We start from the raw sequence: 16635 nt of genomic DNA on the forward strand, positions 1-16635 counted from the left end.
TAGCTGGCTCCAGGAGGAGATGGGGAAAGATAGATCAGTACTGTGGTAACCCCAATTAAATATGAAAAGTTATAGTACAAAAAGGAATGATTTGGAGATGCTGGTGTTGTACTAGGTGTACAAAGTTAAAAATCACACAACACCAGGTTATAGTCCAACAGGTTTATTTGGAAGCACCTGTATTGTAACTTTTAAAAAGAAAGGTCTGGGATTTACATATGAAAGAACTGAAACCAACATGGTCATTCTAAAAGATTTAACAAACAATCCAGGTCTTTTTCAATATATACTTTCAGTTGCGTCACACTGTAAACTTTTGCTATAAATTCTGTGTCTTATGATCTTTTATTCGACAACCATCTGATAAAGGAGCAATGCTCCAAAAGCTAGTGCTTCCAAAAAAACCTGTTGGACTATAACCTGATGTTGTGTGATTTTTAACAAAAAGGAACTAATGCATTTTGGTAGAAAGTGTAGGGAAATCAGTGTGATTGCAGAGGCACATGTTTAGACAGGGTATAGAGAAAAAAACTGCTCAGAATACAGATAGAATAACTAACAAAATGTTGTGCCAGAAAGCAAAGTTATATTTTAAAAAAAACAAACGCTCAGTATTATTTATAGGAATATGGAACTGATAAGTCAGGATTTTATGCTAAATCTGTACTGAACTATGGTCAGGCAACACCAACATTCTGGGTGATCATATTACTTTTAAAAAAAAGTTACTGGAGTGGAGTTTGAGAATACTTGCAAGCATGATACAAGAAATATGCTGGTTCAAGCTAAAAATTCAAAAGCGTCTCTACCCAGAGAATGGTTGGAAACTTGTTACAACTTGTCATATTTGAGGCAAATAGCAAACCAGATGTGCAAATGAGTGCACACCAACATATATAAAAACATTTCGGAACAGGCCATTCTGTTCCTTAAGCCAGCTTCAACTTTCAATAAGATCATGGCTGATCTGATAGCAACCTCAACCTGCACTCCCATCTATATCTGATAACCTTTTGTCCATTTTCTTAACAAGAATCTATCAATCTATTATCTATCTATGCCTTAAAAACATTCAAGAAGTCTGCCTCCACATCATTTTCAAGAAGTGTTTCAAAAAACACAACCCTCAATGAAAGAAAATTGCCTAGTTTCTGTTTTAAATGGGTGATCCCTGATTTTTAAGCAATGAGACCGAGCTTTAGATTCACTTATATTAGAAAACATCTTCACCCGATCATTTCCACATCTACCCATTCAGGACTCCTCAGTATCACACGAGTCTTATGATGCAGAAAGAGGCCATTCAGCCTTTTATGCTTGCAACAGCTGTTCAAAGTGTAAATCTCCAGATTTCCCTATTCCTCTGGATACAACTTTTATCCAAATAATCGTCCAATGCAGTCATATCTTTCAATGAACTCAGCTCTTTCTCTTATAAATTCCTGCAGATACAAAGCTAACCTGCCTAACCTTTCCAAATGAGTCAATCCATTCATTCCATCTCTTGATATGGTGCACCTTTATTGAATTGCCTCCAATGTATCCTTCATCAAATAAGATGACCAATGCTGTCAACAGTACTCAAGCTGCAATCTTACCAGAGTCCTGTTTAACTGAAGCATAAAGCCTCCCCTACTGTTCAAATATTTTCAAAATCGACCCATTCAGAGATGTCATTGCACAGCTATATGACAGACGGGACTTAAATTCAGGCTATAAAAATAGTAGGGACCATAAGAAATAGGAACAGGAGTAGCCAGTCACCCTCATGGGCCTACTCCGACATTCATTCACAGTCCATCTTCCTGCTATTTCCATGTGATCATCAATTCCATGACAGATCAAGAACCCGGGCATATTTAGGGCTGACATAGACAAGGACTCTGTCCTGACAGCTCCCTGTGGCAAGCACCTCCAGACACTTTCAATCCTCAGAGAATAAATTCCTCTTCCTCTCAGTCTTAAACTGGCATTCTTTATTCTGAGACTATGTCCTCTGGTCCTACCACTGGAACACTGTTGTTTTTCCACAACAGCCCTTTAAACAACTGAACAGTGGCCTCAGACTTCTGTTTTTAGGTATTTTAACCAACCTGCTCATGTCATGACATACTTCCATGGCATGTGGGACTTCAATCCCAATTTCTTGGTATACTACCACTCTGCCGTAAGTGCCCTTCCTAATTTTGCATTCAATTCTGCTTGTAATAAATAAAATTCTATTAACTTCCACAACTACTTTTTGCACCTCCATATAAACATTTTGCAATTCACGAACTTATCTGTTGATTGTGATTTTCCTGAAATCCTCTCCCTTTCTATTTCCTAATTTATTATTCTTTCTGGTATGTTACCTATATCTTGAAGCTAGATGAAAAATACTGGTTTAATTCATCTGCCATTTTCTTATTTTCCATTATTAATCCCTTTATCTCACTTGGCATAGGACCATCATTCACTTTGTTAACTCTGAATATTTACAGAAATTCTTATTGTCTGTAAGACACCCAGCTGCCTCTCCATCTCAGAGCTCTGAAATCTTTCACCATTTAGGTAACATGCTTCTTTTTTATTTTTCCAGATAAATTGGACAGTTTCACACTTTTCCACATTATACTCCATTTGACACACCTTTTCTCATTCACTTAACCTATCTACCTTTTTGCATCCTCCACGTATCTTCACAGCCTACTTTCCCTCATATCTTTGCATCATCAGAAAATCAGACAAGCATAAATTGCAAATAGGTGAGGCTCCAGCACTGATCATTGTGGGGCACCACCCATCATGCTTTAACAGCCTGAAAAATAACATTTATACCTACTATTTGCTATGAGATAGTGAGGACTGCAGATGCTGGAGAAGTCAGTCAATAAAGCGTGGCACTGGTAAAAGCACAGCGAGTCAGGCAGCATCTGAGGAGCAAACAAATTGACATTTCAGACATAACTCTTCATCAGGACTGGGCAGTCCTGAAGGGTTATGTCCAAAGCATCAACTCTCTCACTGCTGAAATGCTGCCTGACCTGCTATACTTTTTCCAGTGCCACACTGTATCGACTTTACCTACCATCTCCTTCCCATTAATCAGCCAATCTTCAATCCATGTCAAAATGGTATCCCTTACACCATGAGTTTTTATTTTCTGAAATAATCTTTGATGTGACAACTTAATAAATGTTTTCTGGAAACTTAAGTACAGTACATCCACCAGATTATCTTTATCCACAGCATGTTACCTCCTCAAAAAACTCCCATCAAATGGTGAAACATGATTTCCCTTTCACAAAACCATGTTGACTTTTCCATATTACTCTGCCCTATTATAAAATATGTAATAATAAGTTCAACATTTGTCCCTGTGACATACATTAAGATAACTGCCTTGTAATTTCCTCTCTTACTAAGGATTTATATGTATTGTCTTATAATCTAAAATGGGACCATCCTCGGATCAAAGTCATTTTGGAAAATTGAAAACAATGCATCAATTGTCTCACTAGCCCTTTCTTTTAATGCCAGAGGAAGAAATCCATCTGGACCCAGGTACATGTTGCCGGCAATTCCAACAAATAACTCAATACCACTTCTCTGATGATTGTGGTTTTCCTGAATTCTTTCCTCTTTTTGTTTCCTAATTCATCTTTCATTCTTGGGTGTTAATTATACCCTCTATAATGAAGACAGATGAAAATACTGTTTTAATTCATCTGCCATTTTGTTACTCTCCATTATTAGTTCCCCAGAACACTTGGTATCAGACCAATACTCATGAACTCTTTAAATATTTACAGAAACTGTTTTTAGATTTTTTACACTAATCTTTCCTCTTCAATAAATTTTGGTCATCTTTGCTCTTTTTCATATTCTGTCTAATGTTCTGACCTATCTTTGTACAATAATATGCTTTTTCTTTTACTTTAATAGTATCTTTAACATTTCTAATTACCCATGGATAATGGGTATGTCCTTTGGAATACTTTTCTTTGTCATGAGAATGCATCTATTCTGTATTTGCTGCAACATACCCTTTTATTGTCTACAACAGCATTTCTATTGTCCTACCTTTAATTTGATTTGCTAATTCACTTCAGTTAAATACCAATTCAAAACATGCAAAAAGCTGAAAAAGAAGAGTGGGGAAAAAGTCGGTTGCAACTGGATTCCCCAGTATGTCAAGTACTGATATGGAGTGAATTGCAACATACAGGTAGTTTTCTCTGATGTGGTGGTTGCGTTCTTGTGTAAACCCGCATTATAAAAAATTGCACTTTAAAAACAGCGTTTAAAGTGTTGGCGATGTAGTCACGTTACCGTCAATACATGTTTTAAAAGTTGGAGTTTTAAAAGCAGTGTCCCAATTCATCAAACTCATTACAGTGAATTCACGTTAATGAAATTGTGCGTTATAGCAGAATGACCTGTATATATCTTCCAGCGCTTCAAACAATGGAGAAATGCTGTCTCAACCAAAGGAACAGTAACTTTCCCCTTCCCCATTCTCTTACTGTGGCAGGTATCTCCTAGGCACATTATGCCTTTTGGAGGCTGCCAATGCAGCAGACCACGTGGATCAGAATATCATGTCCATGATGGAACAGGGTCCCAAGTACGGTAATGAACTAGGAAACACAAAAAAGAGAAAATCCCATTGGCAGGGCTCTGAAGGTAGATATGTTTCCAAATGAGAGTCAATGAAATGAATGTCTGAGGAGATATACATAATTGCAGGTTATTTGGTTCACCCAGCTTACTCCACGTGTAATTGGCACTTTCAAAATAAAGACACCTGTGAAAAAAGGATACCTTATGCAAGTCACTTAATGTCCCTAAACTATAGGTTTAACTTAATCTACATTTCACCAACTAGCTTAATAGGATGGCCCATTCAAGAAACAGACTACTGTCCTTACCGCAGGTCGACAGTGTGGAGCCAAATCCTGCAGCTCCCGTTGAAAGGCTACCCTTTGTAGCAGCTGATGCGGTAGCAGTTGAGGATGCTGAAGATGTAGAAGGGGCAGAGGAATTGGATGCCAGCCACTCCCCAGACTCCATATCTGAAAAGGGAATCAAATATTATAAAAATAAAAGCAACAAAGAGTGCAGAACTCCTACTCAATTACTACTGATTTCTACTATTGTTTTCAAAAACTGCATGTCAATTAACTTCAGGAAAATTTGAATATGAAAAGTTTTTTTTAGTAAAAATTTTATATGACTAATGGAGGGTTTTGACCTCTCTTATTGAAGGACAAAGTGAGTTCTGATGATATAAAATTTCTCTCTCGGACGGGCAGGGGTGCCTTCCCTCCAAATAAATTTGGACTTACTATTCAACTTTCCAGCATTTTAAGGTTTGCTGTGTACAGCATTTGAACTCAAACAGGATGGTTTTCACAATAAATCACTTTTGATTTCAAATGCTGAATTACTACTGACTTGAATGTCACCATATATTTTAGCCATTTTAGACTCCTGACAAAATATTTGCAGCAACAGCAGGACCTTCATGTAACAGCAACTCCTTACATCCATTCATGCTTTCATCTACATAAGGCAACTCGAGATAAAACTGGATCCCTGTGACTGACTGTCACTTTGTGCACATCAACCAACCATTCTATTTTTTGTGGTCAGTCCTGTACTTGACCTGCTCTTCCCATATCCTGAGCTATCTGCATCTAGAACTCTCCAGTATATGGGATATTTATCTTTGCACATGAGCATTACTCACCTGCACACTGCACTGCCTACCTCACATTTCACTCCAATATTCACAGAGATTCACCAAATCCAGCAGGGAACACTAATACTTCCCCCCCCCCCCCCCACTCATATTCAAAATTTTGAGCCTCTATAATAAAGTGCCACTGAAATGTTTAGCCAGTAGACTGTCACTCTGACCAGAAAAGCAACTTATTGCAAATGACACGAAAATTTGGCATTTAGGATGGGATCACGGATTTCCTCAGCTGAAGAAATTTGGATTAAATACATTTCTTGCTAACTGAGGAACTGAACTGTTGAAATGAAGGCTCAAACCCAGTCAAAATATGCTGAGTTGAACTCATGGGTGATTCGACTGAGAAAGCTATATCTGAAGAAATTATTGGGGCAGAGGTACTGTGACCAAAAACATTTTGATGTTCACATAGTATGGATAGAAGCTGTTTCGCACGGCAAACAATGATGTCGAAGTCCCGGATAATCCAGTTGCCATTTAGGTAGTGTGGGAAAGGAAAAGGGTGATCTTTTGACTGGAGCAAGCCTAGAAGTGCACAAGGTGGTCAAGAATTTACTCGGTCCAGAGTGAAAATACACACCATTGTCTGACATCTTGATCAAGCTTGCTCAGCACTACAACCCAAAGCCTTTGGAGACTGCAGTAAACTATTATCTCACACTCACTCCACAACCAAGAGTCCCTGGCTCCGCTGCCAGGCCAGGCCACCACCGGGCTACAAGTCCTACTTCAGCTGCAGATATTGCCTTCCCAGTGCCACCACCTTAAACAGTCCGCTGCCATTGGTGCTACTATTCTTGATCGCTGGAGTAGCTTTGCTGCAGCTGCCATCGGCCCAGAACAGCAGGAGAACCACCTCGCTGCCACTGCCACAGGCCCTGAATGGTGGGATAATGTCCTCACTGCCACCAGCCTCTTAATCGTCAGGAGAAGTCACATCCGCCACTTCACACGTGGCCCACTCTCACTGCCATGCCAGTGTTGCCGACCAATCCACCACAGAAAAGAAAAGAAAGACCAAAAGGAAAGGAAAACAAAGCAAAAGACAAAGAGCAGAAGCAAAAGTAAAACAAAGGAGGAAAGCAAATGGAAACAAATGGGCCCTGGGCAAGATCCCACGCGCAATCCTGTTGCTAAAATAACTCAGAGGCACTGCAAATTGGCAAGGGTGTATGAATGTAATGCAAATGGGTGGCTAACACAAATAGTGGATGAAAAAGTCAGACCATTTCTTTTTACACAAAGTAGTAAGTTATAAGTCAATAAAGGGCTATGTCATGATCACAGTTCCACAAGAGCTGCATGACTGACACTTAGGAATTAGCTGAATAGAATTCTGTAAGAAGCTACCTTTTGATGGCCAAGATTAGAGATAGAAGACACAGTGAAAACAATGTAAAGTATGTCAAGCTCAAACCCAGTCAAAATATGCTGAGTTGAACTCATGGGTGATTCGAGTGAGAAAGCTATATCTGAAGAAATTATTGGGGCAGAGCTACTGTGACCAAAAACATTTTGATGTTCACATAGTATGGCTAGAAGCTGTTTCGCACAGCAAACATACATGCAAACAATGAGGAGTAGGCCATTTTGCTTCACAGACCTGCTCTGCACCACTCAATAAGATCACAGCTGATCTGATTGTAACCTTAAACTCACATTCCTGCCTATCCCTGGTAAACGAGAATCTATTTGCTCTGCCTTTAAAATATTCATGGACTCCGCTTCCATCACTTTTTCAGAAATTGGGTTCCAAAACCTCATTTGAAAACAGTTATCATCAATACCTTTGTAAACATGTCAACAGTAGGTACAGTTCAGAAAAGCAACAGCTTTTCATTGTAATACATGATTTGGAGATGCTGGTGTTGGACCGGGGTATACCAAGTTAAAAATCACACAGCACCAGGTTATAGTCCAACAGGTTTAATTGGAAGCACGCTAGATTTCGGAGCGCCGCTCCTTCATCAGGTGGCTGTGACCAACCACCCAATGAAGGAGTGCCACTCCGAAAGCTAGTGTGCTTCCAATTAAACCTGTTGGACTATAACCTGGTGTTGTGTGATTTTTAACATTGTAATACATAGCGTTTTAAAGTGAGTTGAGGGGTTTCACACCAAACAAAACTTTAGCTTTTTTGTATTGTTTGCTTGCTGCTTATTGGTTTCCAGAGGAAAGTGCATCCAGCAGCATACCTCAGTTTTATTCAGAAGGATTTTGCAAAAGTCATAAAAAGGAACAGGTGTAACACACTAGAGGTCCACCACATCATCTTGTTTCCAATGGACCAGCAGTGTGAACAGTGCAACATGTAAAGCAGGCTCCTGTTAAAAAAAATGAGATATAAATTAAAATCAATTTACTTGGATCCCAAACTTGGCAAACTTTGTGTTTATTTATTAAAACACACCTCACACTATTAATGGCAGAATGCCAGCTGACTTGTTCCTTCAAAGACAGTTCAGAACAAGCTTTTTAGTTACTCAAGTCACATTCACCACAGTCAGTAGAAAAGAAACAATTCAGATAGAATCAAGTCAGGATAGGAATAAAGGGAGAGAAAATTTTCTTCAGTTAAAACAAGTTTAAGTTAAGAATCATGATCGCATGTGGTTACCAGGAATAGCGGTGAATATTATGTCATACTCATGCACATCTAGTCAAGATGTTTGCGAGGGGAAAGGTTAGCTTTATACTTGTAATTAATGTTTTACGTTTACAAAATTCATAAAAATGAATGAAGTTGGGAAGAATCAAATATGCTTGTTGAATCAGACTGTTTGGAAACTGTAGAGTAGCAGCAGTTACTCCAACATAAGTTGCCCTAGTAACTAGGTCAGCCAGACATGACCAATGACTGGAAAGTTCAACTGAATGTCAAGTTCAAAATTGGCCTTTGTTGGATATAACATCTCCCCAGACTCAGTTAAATGATGAATCAAGATCATTTCCCAAATTCTCAAAAATGTTTGGAAAGGCATTATCCACATGAAAATACAATCCCAGTGATTACGTTTGGTTCATGAAAAGATGAACAATGAGAAATGCATTAAGATTGTATCAAAGTCAAATGAGGGAGGGAGGAGTGTAACAGAGCCCTCTTGTGACCATTTGTATATCTATGCATATATTGCAAAACTGGATTGCACTCATTCTGTTATCATTGGCCATATTGTCCACACTCTGATTTTGTCTGTAAAAATATGAAAGCCCGAAGCAAAGTGCAATATTTTTTTTAAATGGGACAAACATATTTCACATAATAATAACAAGAATTATCAATCCAAATGACACCACGCTCTCTCATATAACAATACCATGAGATCTGCAACTTTTCTTGCAACAATAAAGTTGTAATAAATTCTTTGAATGAACACAAGAACTACCATAATATTTTATGACGAGTGGAGTAGTTTGTTGAACAGATTAGAATAAAAAGTGGAATTTTTTTATGGCCAGAATAGAATTCAGAAAGTAAAGCAGAAAACCCAGCAACAATATGTTTTTGTACATTTTAGTGTAAAGGGAAGTGAAAATCATAACTTCATAAACAGTGATTATACAGTTAGCCGGAACTAGAAACATGGCTCATTAATTTACAATTGAACCCACTCAGAACATTTAATAAAAGGTGAAAGAACTGCGGGTGCTGTAAATCAGAGACAAAAATAGAAATTAATGAAAAAGCTCAGCAGGTCTGGCAGCATCTGTGGAGAGAAATCAGAGTTAACATTTTGAGTTCTGAGGAAGGGTCACTGGACTCAAAATGTAAACGGATTTCTCTCCACAGAGGTTACCAGACCTGCGAAGCGTTTCCAGCAATTTCAGAACATTCAAATATCATTTATTCAGGGCTTCCCGAATTGGGGATTATGAGCCCAGATGAGATTTTGGGTGAGTGAGCTCCAAGGTAGCAATGGCTACCATGCAATTGGACTTATTTTTGACGTTTGCAGGACTCTTTCAAATGTCTTCAATTCTATCTATTGTGGGTGCAGCCCAATGGAGTACTCTTGGAGACCTAGCTGCTGTCATAAAAATGCAAGAAAAGTGGCTGCTCACATCTTTTTTTGGAGAAATCTTGTCTTTTCTACTCATTCCCATAACTCTAAACTCCTGTTCCGTCTCAGCAAACCTACAACTAAACAGCTCTCATACCCCAAATTTTTTCTGTGGGGTTACTTGAATTTTAGGGCATGAAATGGGTCACACTGACAAAGAAAATTGAGAAGCATATCATAGATCTATCATTTCAACCTTATGGTGTACTTCAACCTAATTTTGAATTGCTTAACTTTGCCTGCACTACTCTCCAATGTAGTTAGTTGTATTCATCTTCTTCCACAGTTGCTTTCATAACCATAGCTGCAATCATTTCCTGAGCCAGCTATGTAAAATAATCTGAGCCATGCTGCTCTCATAACTATTACTCACCTAAGGTACCACACTGATGTACATATATTCAGCAGCTCCCTTCTCCACAGCAAACTAACTATGGGTGTCTGGCAAAAGGAGAAGACTCAGTCAGCATTTATTGCCTAACCCTAATTGCGCAGAGGGCAATTATGCATCAACCACATTGCCGTGGGTCTGGATTCACATGTAGGCCAGATCAGGTAAGGACAGCAGATTTCTTCCTTAAACGACATTAGTAAACCAGATGGGGTTTTCTGACAATTGATAACGGTTTCATGGTCATCATTACATTCTTAATTCCAGATTTTTATTGAATTCAAATTCCACCATCTGCCGTGGTGGGGTTCACATCCAGGTCCCAGAACATTACCTGGGTCTCAGGATTTACAGTCCAGTGATAATATCACTAAGCTGTTATCGCCCCTATTCATACTACTTTGCTTTTGTCTTCTATTCTTAAAGAGAACAGAGCAACTTTTTTTTTAAAACTCACTTTTCCCAAAGATTATAAAATAGAAAATGACACATTGTATAACACAAACTTCTGAATTCAAGAGACATATTGTAGAATTGTTAAGAATATTAGTGCAGCTCATTAGTATGATTTTATGTAAAAGTGCTTCAAAAGGTATGGCAACTAACTGTCATATTAATTGAAACTGACATTGAATGTTTCATGTTTACAGTTACACAGCTGTTGGTTTATTCTGGGATATACTAGAATAGGAAAATAGGAAAACAAAAATCGGATCTTCAGAAAACAAAACTTGTTTGTCCTTCTCGAAAAGTCTACGACCAGAAAAGGAGGACAGCATTTATTGTTAAAAGCACAATGGGTATTGTAATTGCAGAAAGGATTTTTGCATGAATACAAAGTTGGAAACAGTTCAGGTTTGTTTTTAAAGGTGCTCTCCTTGGCATTTGAAGAATTTTGCGTGTTTAATTTCAGGAATACTAACAAATATTCACGGGAATACTAGCGTCGAGGTTACATTACCAGACTAGTGATCCGCACCCCTGGACTTATGATCCACAGCCATGATTGCAAACCCCATGGTATCTCTTAAGCCATGTAAAATCAGTCAGTTAAATAAACTGGGAGTAAAAACTCAGTAACATTAATAATGGTGACCAAGTAAAAAAAATCTGGTTTATTAATACCCTTTTGGACAAGGAAATCAGCCATCTTTACTTCGGCTGGCCTATTATGAGATTCTAGACCCACAGCAACACACTTGACTCTCAATTTTCCTCTGTAAACCATCCAGTACCAAACTGTAATGACAACTTGACTATCACCACATGGGCTACAGTGGTTCAAAGTAGCAGGTCACCATTTTCTTCAAAAATAAATAGGGATGGGCAACAAATATTGGCTCTGACAGTGATATCAGCACACCATGAAGGAATAAAAACAAGATGAGCCAAAATAAATCGTGAAATATAGCTTTTTGCTGAGATACAAAACTCCAAAATATACGACTCCAGCTTTTTAATTTTCAAAATTGTTTTATTTCACCTACTTTTCTAATCAATCTGTTCAGAGATGTTATCACACACCTCTGGAGCAAGTGGTACTTGAACCTGTGCTTCCCATCCAGCTGTAGGGGCATTGCACCCCAAAGACAGGTTTGTCATGGTGACTTCAGCTAGTATAGGAATTGAAAAGTTTTTTTTAGTATAATTTTATATGGCTAACCGAGCTCACCAACCACCTACATTCTGAGCATCTTAGCTATGCATTATAATGTCAAACATTGTAATGAATAAATAGAAAATAAATCTAATTGCAAAGAACAGCCTTTATTTTGAAAAGAAAGGCATCACTTAGTTCCAATAAATAGTGCCCTTCTAGTTCAGGAGATGCTCTTCAGACGCAACTGCCAGAATAAGGCCATTCTAACAGTTGTCTTCTTTCCTCCATTCCTTAAAAGCAGATGCAGTCAATCAGTCGGTAGTATCCTCACAGAAAGCATACTGATCATTTATTTATATTAATTCATGCAGTGCGGATGTCACGGGCTATGCCAGCATTTACTAACCTTCCCTAATTTCTCAGAAGGCAGTTAAGTGTCAACAATATTATTGTGGGTCTAGGCTCATATATTGATCAAACCAGGTAAGGATGGCTGCATGATCACCATGAAGCTAGCTTTCTATTTCAGTTTTTTTTATTGAATTCAAATTTCACTATGTACCTTGGTATGATTCAAACCCAAGTTCCTCCCAGACCAGTAGCCTGGAGAGACAGGATGCCTACTTGCAGAGCACTTCAGAGAACATCTCTGGGACACCCGCACCAACCAACTCTTTGGCCCCGTGGTCAAACACTTCAACACTCTCACTCCGCCAAGGACAAGCAGGTCCTGGGCCTCCTCCATTGCAACTCCCGAACCAAACAATGCCTGGATGAAGAATGCTTCATCTTCCACCTTGGGATCCTCCCACCCCACAGCATCAATGCAGATTTCACCAGTTTCCTTATTTCCTCTCCCCGCACCATATCCCAGTTCCAACCTTCCAACTCGGTACTGCCCTCATAACCTGTCCTACTTGCCCATCTTCCTTTCCATATATCTGCTCCACCCTCCTCTCCAACCCATCACCATTGCCCCCACCTCCATCTACCAATCGCACTCTCAACTATCTTTCCCCCAGCCCCACCCACCTCCCATTTATCTCACCACCCCCTTGGCTCACAATCTCGTTCCTGATGAAGATCTTTTACCCAAAACATCGAATCTCCTGCTCTTTGAATGCTGCCTGACCTGCTGTGCTTTTCCAGCACGACACTCTCTACTCTAATCCCCAGCATCTGCAGTCCTCATTTTTGCCATTTTGAATGTCTAGTCCAGTGACATTTCCACTATACCACTACCCCTCCATATTCAGACAAAAGGATTTTAAGTAATTTCCGCTCTTGGAACTGAAATCTGCAATTAGCTACAGGATTATTAAATGACTATCCAATTCAAATGCTAATACATTAACTCAATATAATAGAAATAGAATTCAAATCCTATGTGAGTGGGCATGAAAGCACAATGCAGGTAAATGGTTGCTACCAACTGTAAAAATTCAAAGATGCCTAATCCACCCGTTAACCACTGACTAATTTTAAGCTCAGGAAGGTGAATCAGTTCCCCAAGTTTCAACCTCCCTGATTGGCAGCAAAGATTTAAATACTTTTCCATGACTAAAATGAAACCAACTGTTTTCACCAGAAACAATAAGGAACCAATTAGAAGGTTCTCTCGAGTGAAAGAAAAAGCAATTTTATTATCTGCCAACCCAAAGAAAAATGATAAAGATGCAACATTAAGCATATGTCTCTGGGAAACTGTGCACTTGAACCTACATCAAACACACACACACACACACGTACAAAGAAGTAGAAAGCCAAAAGGGGATGCCATCTGGTACAAACTGAAGATTAAAGAATACACAATTTAGAGTCATGAAGCATAAATGTTTAACCTAAGACCACGGTTTGTCAATCAATTTCTAGGACCATTAGCAGTACAGAAAATTTCAATTATCCTTTAAAGTTTTCAGCGCCCTGATCTTCATTCCCATTCAGTATTGAGCATTTTTCTTTTTACTTAAATGAGAGAGAGAGTGCGAGTGCGAGTGAGGGTGAGCGAGTGAGAGTGCGAGTGTGTGGGAGAGAGTGCACAAGAGAGTGCGAGCATGTGTGTGTGAGAGAGAGAGAGATAGTGAGTGTGAGAGAGAGTGTGTGTGTGTGAGAGAGAGAGAGAGAGAGAGAGAGAGAGAGAGAGAGAGAGAGAGAGAGAGAGAGAGAGAGAGAGAGAGAGAGAGAGAGAGATCGATCGATCCAGCCTTTCAGTTCTGCACAGAAAATTACATTTCCTTTGTTCTGCTAAAGCAGCTCATTAAAATACAAGCTGGTTGTATAGTTTGTCTGTATGTGATATTTCATCTCAAATGCATGTACAATTCTCACAATAGTGCAAATTATGTAGGAGCTGAGTGTTGTGCATGCATTAAGTTTTTGGAGCAAACCTTTTATTATGTTATTGTGCTGCCCATCATGGAATAAAAATTCTAGAGTGGGGTAAATAGAACAAATTTGAAGATTCTAAACTGGAAGCAACATTCTAGAAGATACATTACAGTGAGACCTGAAGAAACAGAGTACATGGACTAGGACACAAAATGACAGATCAGTCCATAACTAATGTAAATATAAATCAGAGCCTGGTATATCAAGGATTACCATGTAAAACAGCACTTAGCACAATGGGGCGGGGGGCGGGGGGGGAGGAGGGAGAGGGAGAGGGAGAGGGAGAGGGAGAGGGAGAGGGAGAGGGAGAGGGAGAGGGAGAGGGAGAGGGAGAGGGAGAGGGAGAGGGAGAGGGAGAGGGAGAGGGAGAGGGAGAGGGAGAGGGAGAGGGAGAGGGAGAGGGAGAGGGAGAGGGAGAGCGAGAGGGAGAGCGAGAGGGAGAGCGAGAGGGAGAGCGAGAGGGAGAGCGAGAGGGAGAGCGAGAGGGAGAGCGAGAGGGAGAGCGAGAGGGAGAGCGAGAGGGAGAGCGAGAACCTGCACAGTTACTGCCTTTGCTGTTTTTGAATTCATGTGTCGCTGGACATACGAGTGCATCTGGGAAAATTAACAAATAGTGAATTTCACAACTAATCTTGGAGGAACCTGTTTGGGCGAAGTTCACAGCACAGAATCACATAAGTTAATCGTTATTTTAAGTCTGTCCAAAAGAAAGGCCGTATTAGTGAGTATAGTGGGTTCTTTCTTGATTATATGTTTTGGAGATAAGTCTATTGATTAAACAGAAAATATAAGCCATCGCTATTAATTTAACCTGGTGCAGTGTTTTGTAGAGGAATAAGACGGTGTTATTTTCTGGGTCTGTAAATTGTGAAGGAGCAAAAATGGCCTTTGCAGTGAGATGTGCTTGTTGTCAGATGTGGGAGTTTAAAGAGAGTTTAAGGGTTACTGCGGATTATATCTGCCATAAATGCTGTTGGATGCGAATCTTATCAGATCGGGTGGATCAGTTGGAGAGACAGATAGAAGCGATGAGGAATTTGCAACAGCAACAGTATGTGTTAGATGGCAGTTATAGCAAGGGGGGAAAGTCTCAGATACAGTCACATAGATGGGTTAACTCCAGGAAGGGTAAGGGAGGTAGGCACCCAGAGTAGGAGTCTTTTGTGGATATACCCATTTCAAACAGGTATGCTGTTTTGGAAAATGTAGGGGGTGATGGATTCTCAAGGGAACGTAGCACGAACAGCCACGTTTCTGGTACTGAGACTGGCTCTAATGCAACAAGGGCTATGTCGGCTTCCAGGAGATCAATTGCGTTAGGGGATTCTGTAGTCCGAGGTACAGACAGACGTTTCTGTGGCCAGCAGAGAAAAAGCAGAATGGTGTGTTGTTTCCCTGGTGCCAGGATCAAGCATATCTCAGAGAGAGTGCAGAATGGGGGGAGAGGGGACAGCAAGAGGTTATTGCCCACATTAGAACCAACAATATAGGAAGGGAAAAGGTTGAGATTCTGAAGGGTGATTACAGAGAGTTAGGCAGAAATTTTAAAAGAAGGTCCTCCAGGGTAGTAATATCTGGATTACTCCCAGTGCTACGAGCTAGTGAGGGTAGGGACAGGAGGATAGAGCAGATGAATACATGGCTGAGGAGCTGGTGTATGGGAGAAGGATTCACATTTTTGGACCACTGGAATCTCTGTTGGGGTAGAAGTGACCTGTACAAGGATGGATTGCACCGAAATTGGAAGGGGACTAATATACTGGACCCAGGGAGATAGTGAGGAAAGAGATCAATCTGAGACTGGTACAGTTGAGAACAGAAGTGAATCAAATAGTCAGGGCAGGCAGGAACAACATAGGACTAATAAATTAAACTGCATTTATTTCACTGCAAGGGCCCTAACAGGGAAAGCAGATGAACTCAGAGCATGGTTAGGAACATGGGACTGGGATATCATAGCAATTACAGAAACATGGCTCAGGGATGGGCAGGACTGACAGCTTAATGTTCCAGGATACAAATGCTACAGGAAGGATAGAAAGGGAGGCAGGAGAGGAGGGGGGAGTGGCATTTTTGATAAGGGATAGCATTACAGCTGTGCTGAGGGAGGATATTCTTGGAAATACATCCAGGGAAGTGATTGGGTGGAACTGAGAAATGAGAAAGGGATGAATACCTTATTGGGATTGTATTATAGACCCCCTAATAGTCAGAGGGAAATTGAGAAACAAACTTCTAAGGAGATCTCAGCTATCTGTAAAAATAATCGCGTGGTTATGGTAGGGGATTTTAACTTCCAAGCATCGACTGGGACTGCCATAGTGTTAAAGGTTTAGATGGAGAGGAATTTCCTAAGTGTGTACAAGACAATTTTCTGATTCAGTATGTGGATGTACCTACTAGAGAAGGTGCAAAACTTGACCTACTCTTGGAAAATAAGACAGGGCAGGTG

General features: G+C 39.9%; 1 protein-coding gene across 13 annotated transcripts in view; it reads right to left on the reverse strand.

The window, feature by feature from the left end:
- The window catches only part of baz2ba (bromodomain adjacent to zinc finger domain, 2Ba), a 356889-nt gene that overhangs the window by 167757 nt on the left and 172497 nt on the right, over positions 1-16635 (reverse strand). For 12 of the 13 annotated variants that reach the window (XM_087989090.1, XM_043693832.2, XM_043693831.2 and 9 more), the window contains one exon: positions 4914-5057. In XM_087989090.1, the coding sequence (XP_087845216.1) occupies positions 4914-5055 (142 nt within the window). In that variant the 5' untranslated portion in view covers positions 5056-5057. Of the gene's footprint in view, positions 1-4913; positions 5058-7938; positions 8068-16635 lie in introns of all 13 variants that reach the window. The other variant, XM_087989091.1, reaches the window with a different exon arrangement.

Source organism: Chiloscyllium plagiosum, unplaced genomic scaffold (genome assembly GCF_037043375.1).
Source record: "Chiloscyllium plagiosum isolate Xiang-an unplaced genomic scaffold, Cpla_swu_hap1 HiC_scaffold_7, whole genome shotgun sequence".
NCBI lineage: Eukaryota > Metazoa > Chordata > Chondrichthyes > Orectolobiformes > Hemiscylliidae > Chiloscyllium > Chiloscyllium plagiosum.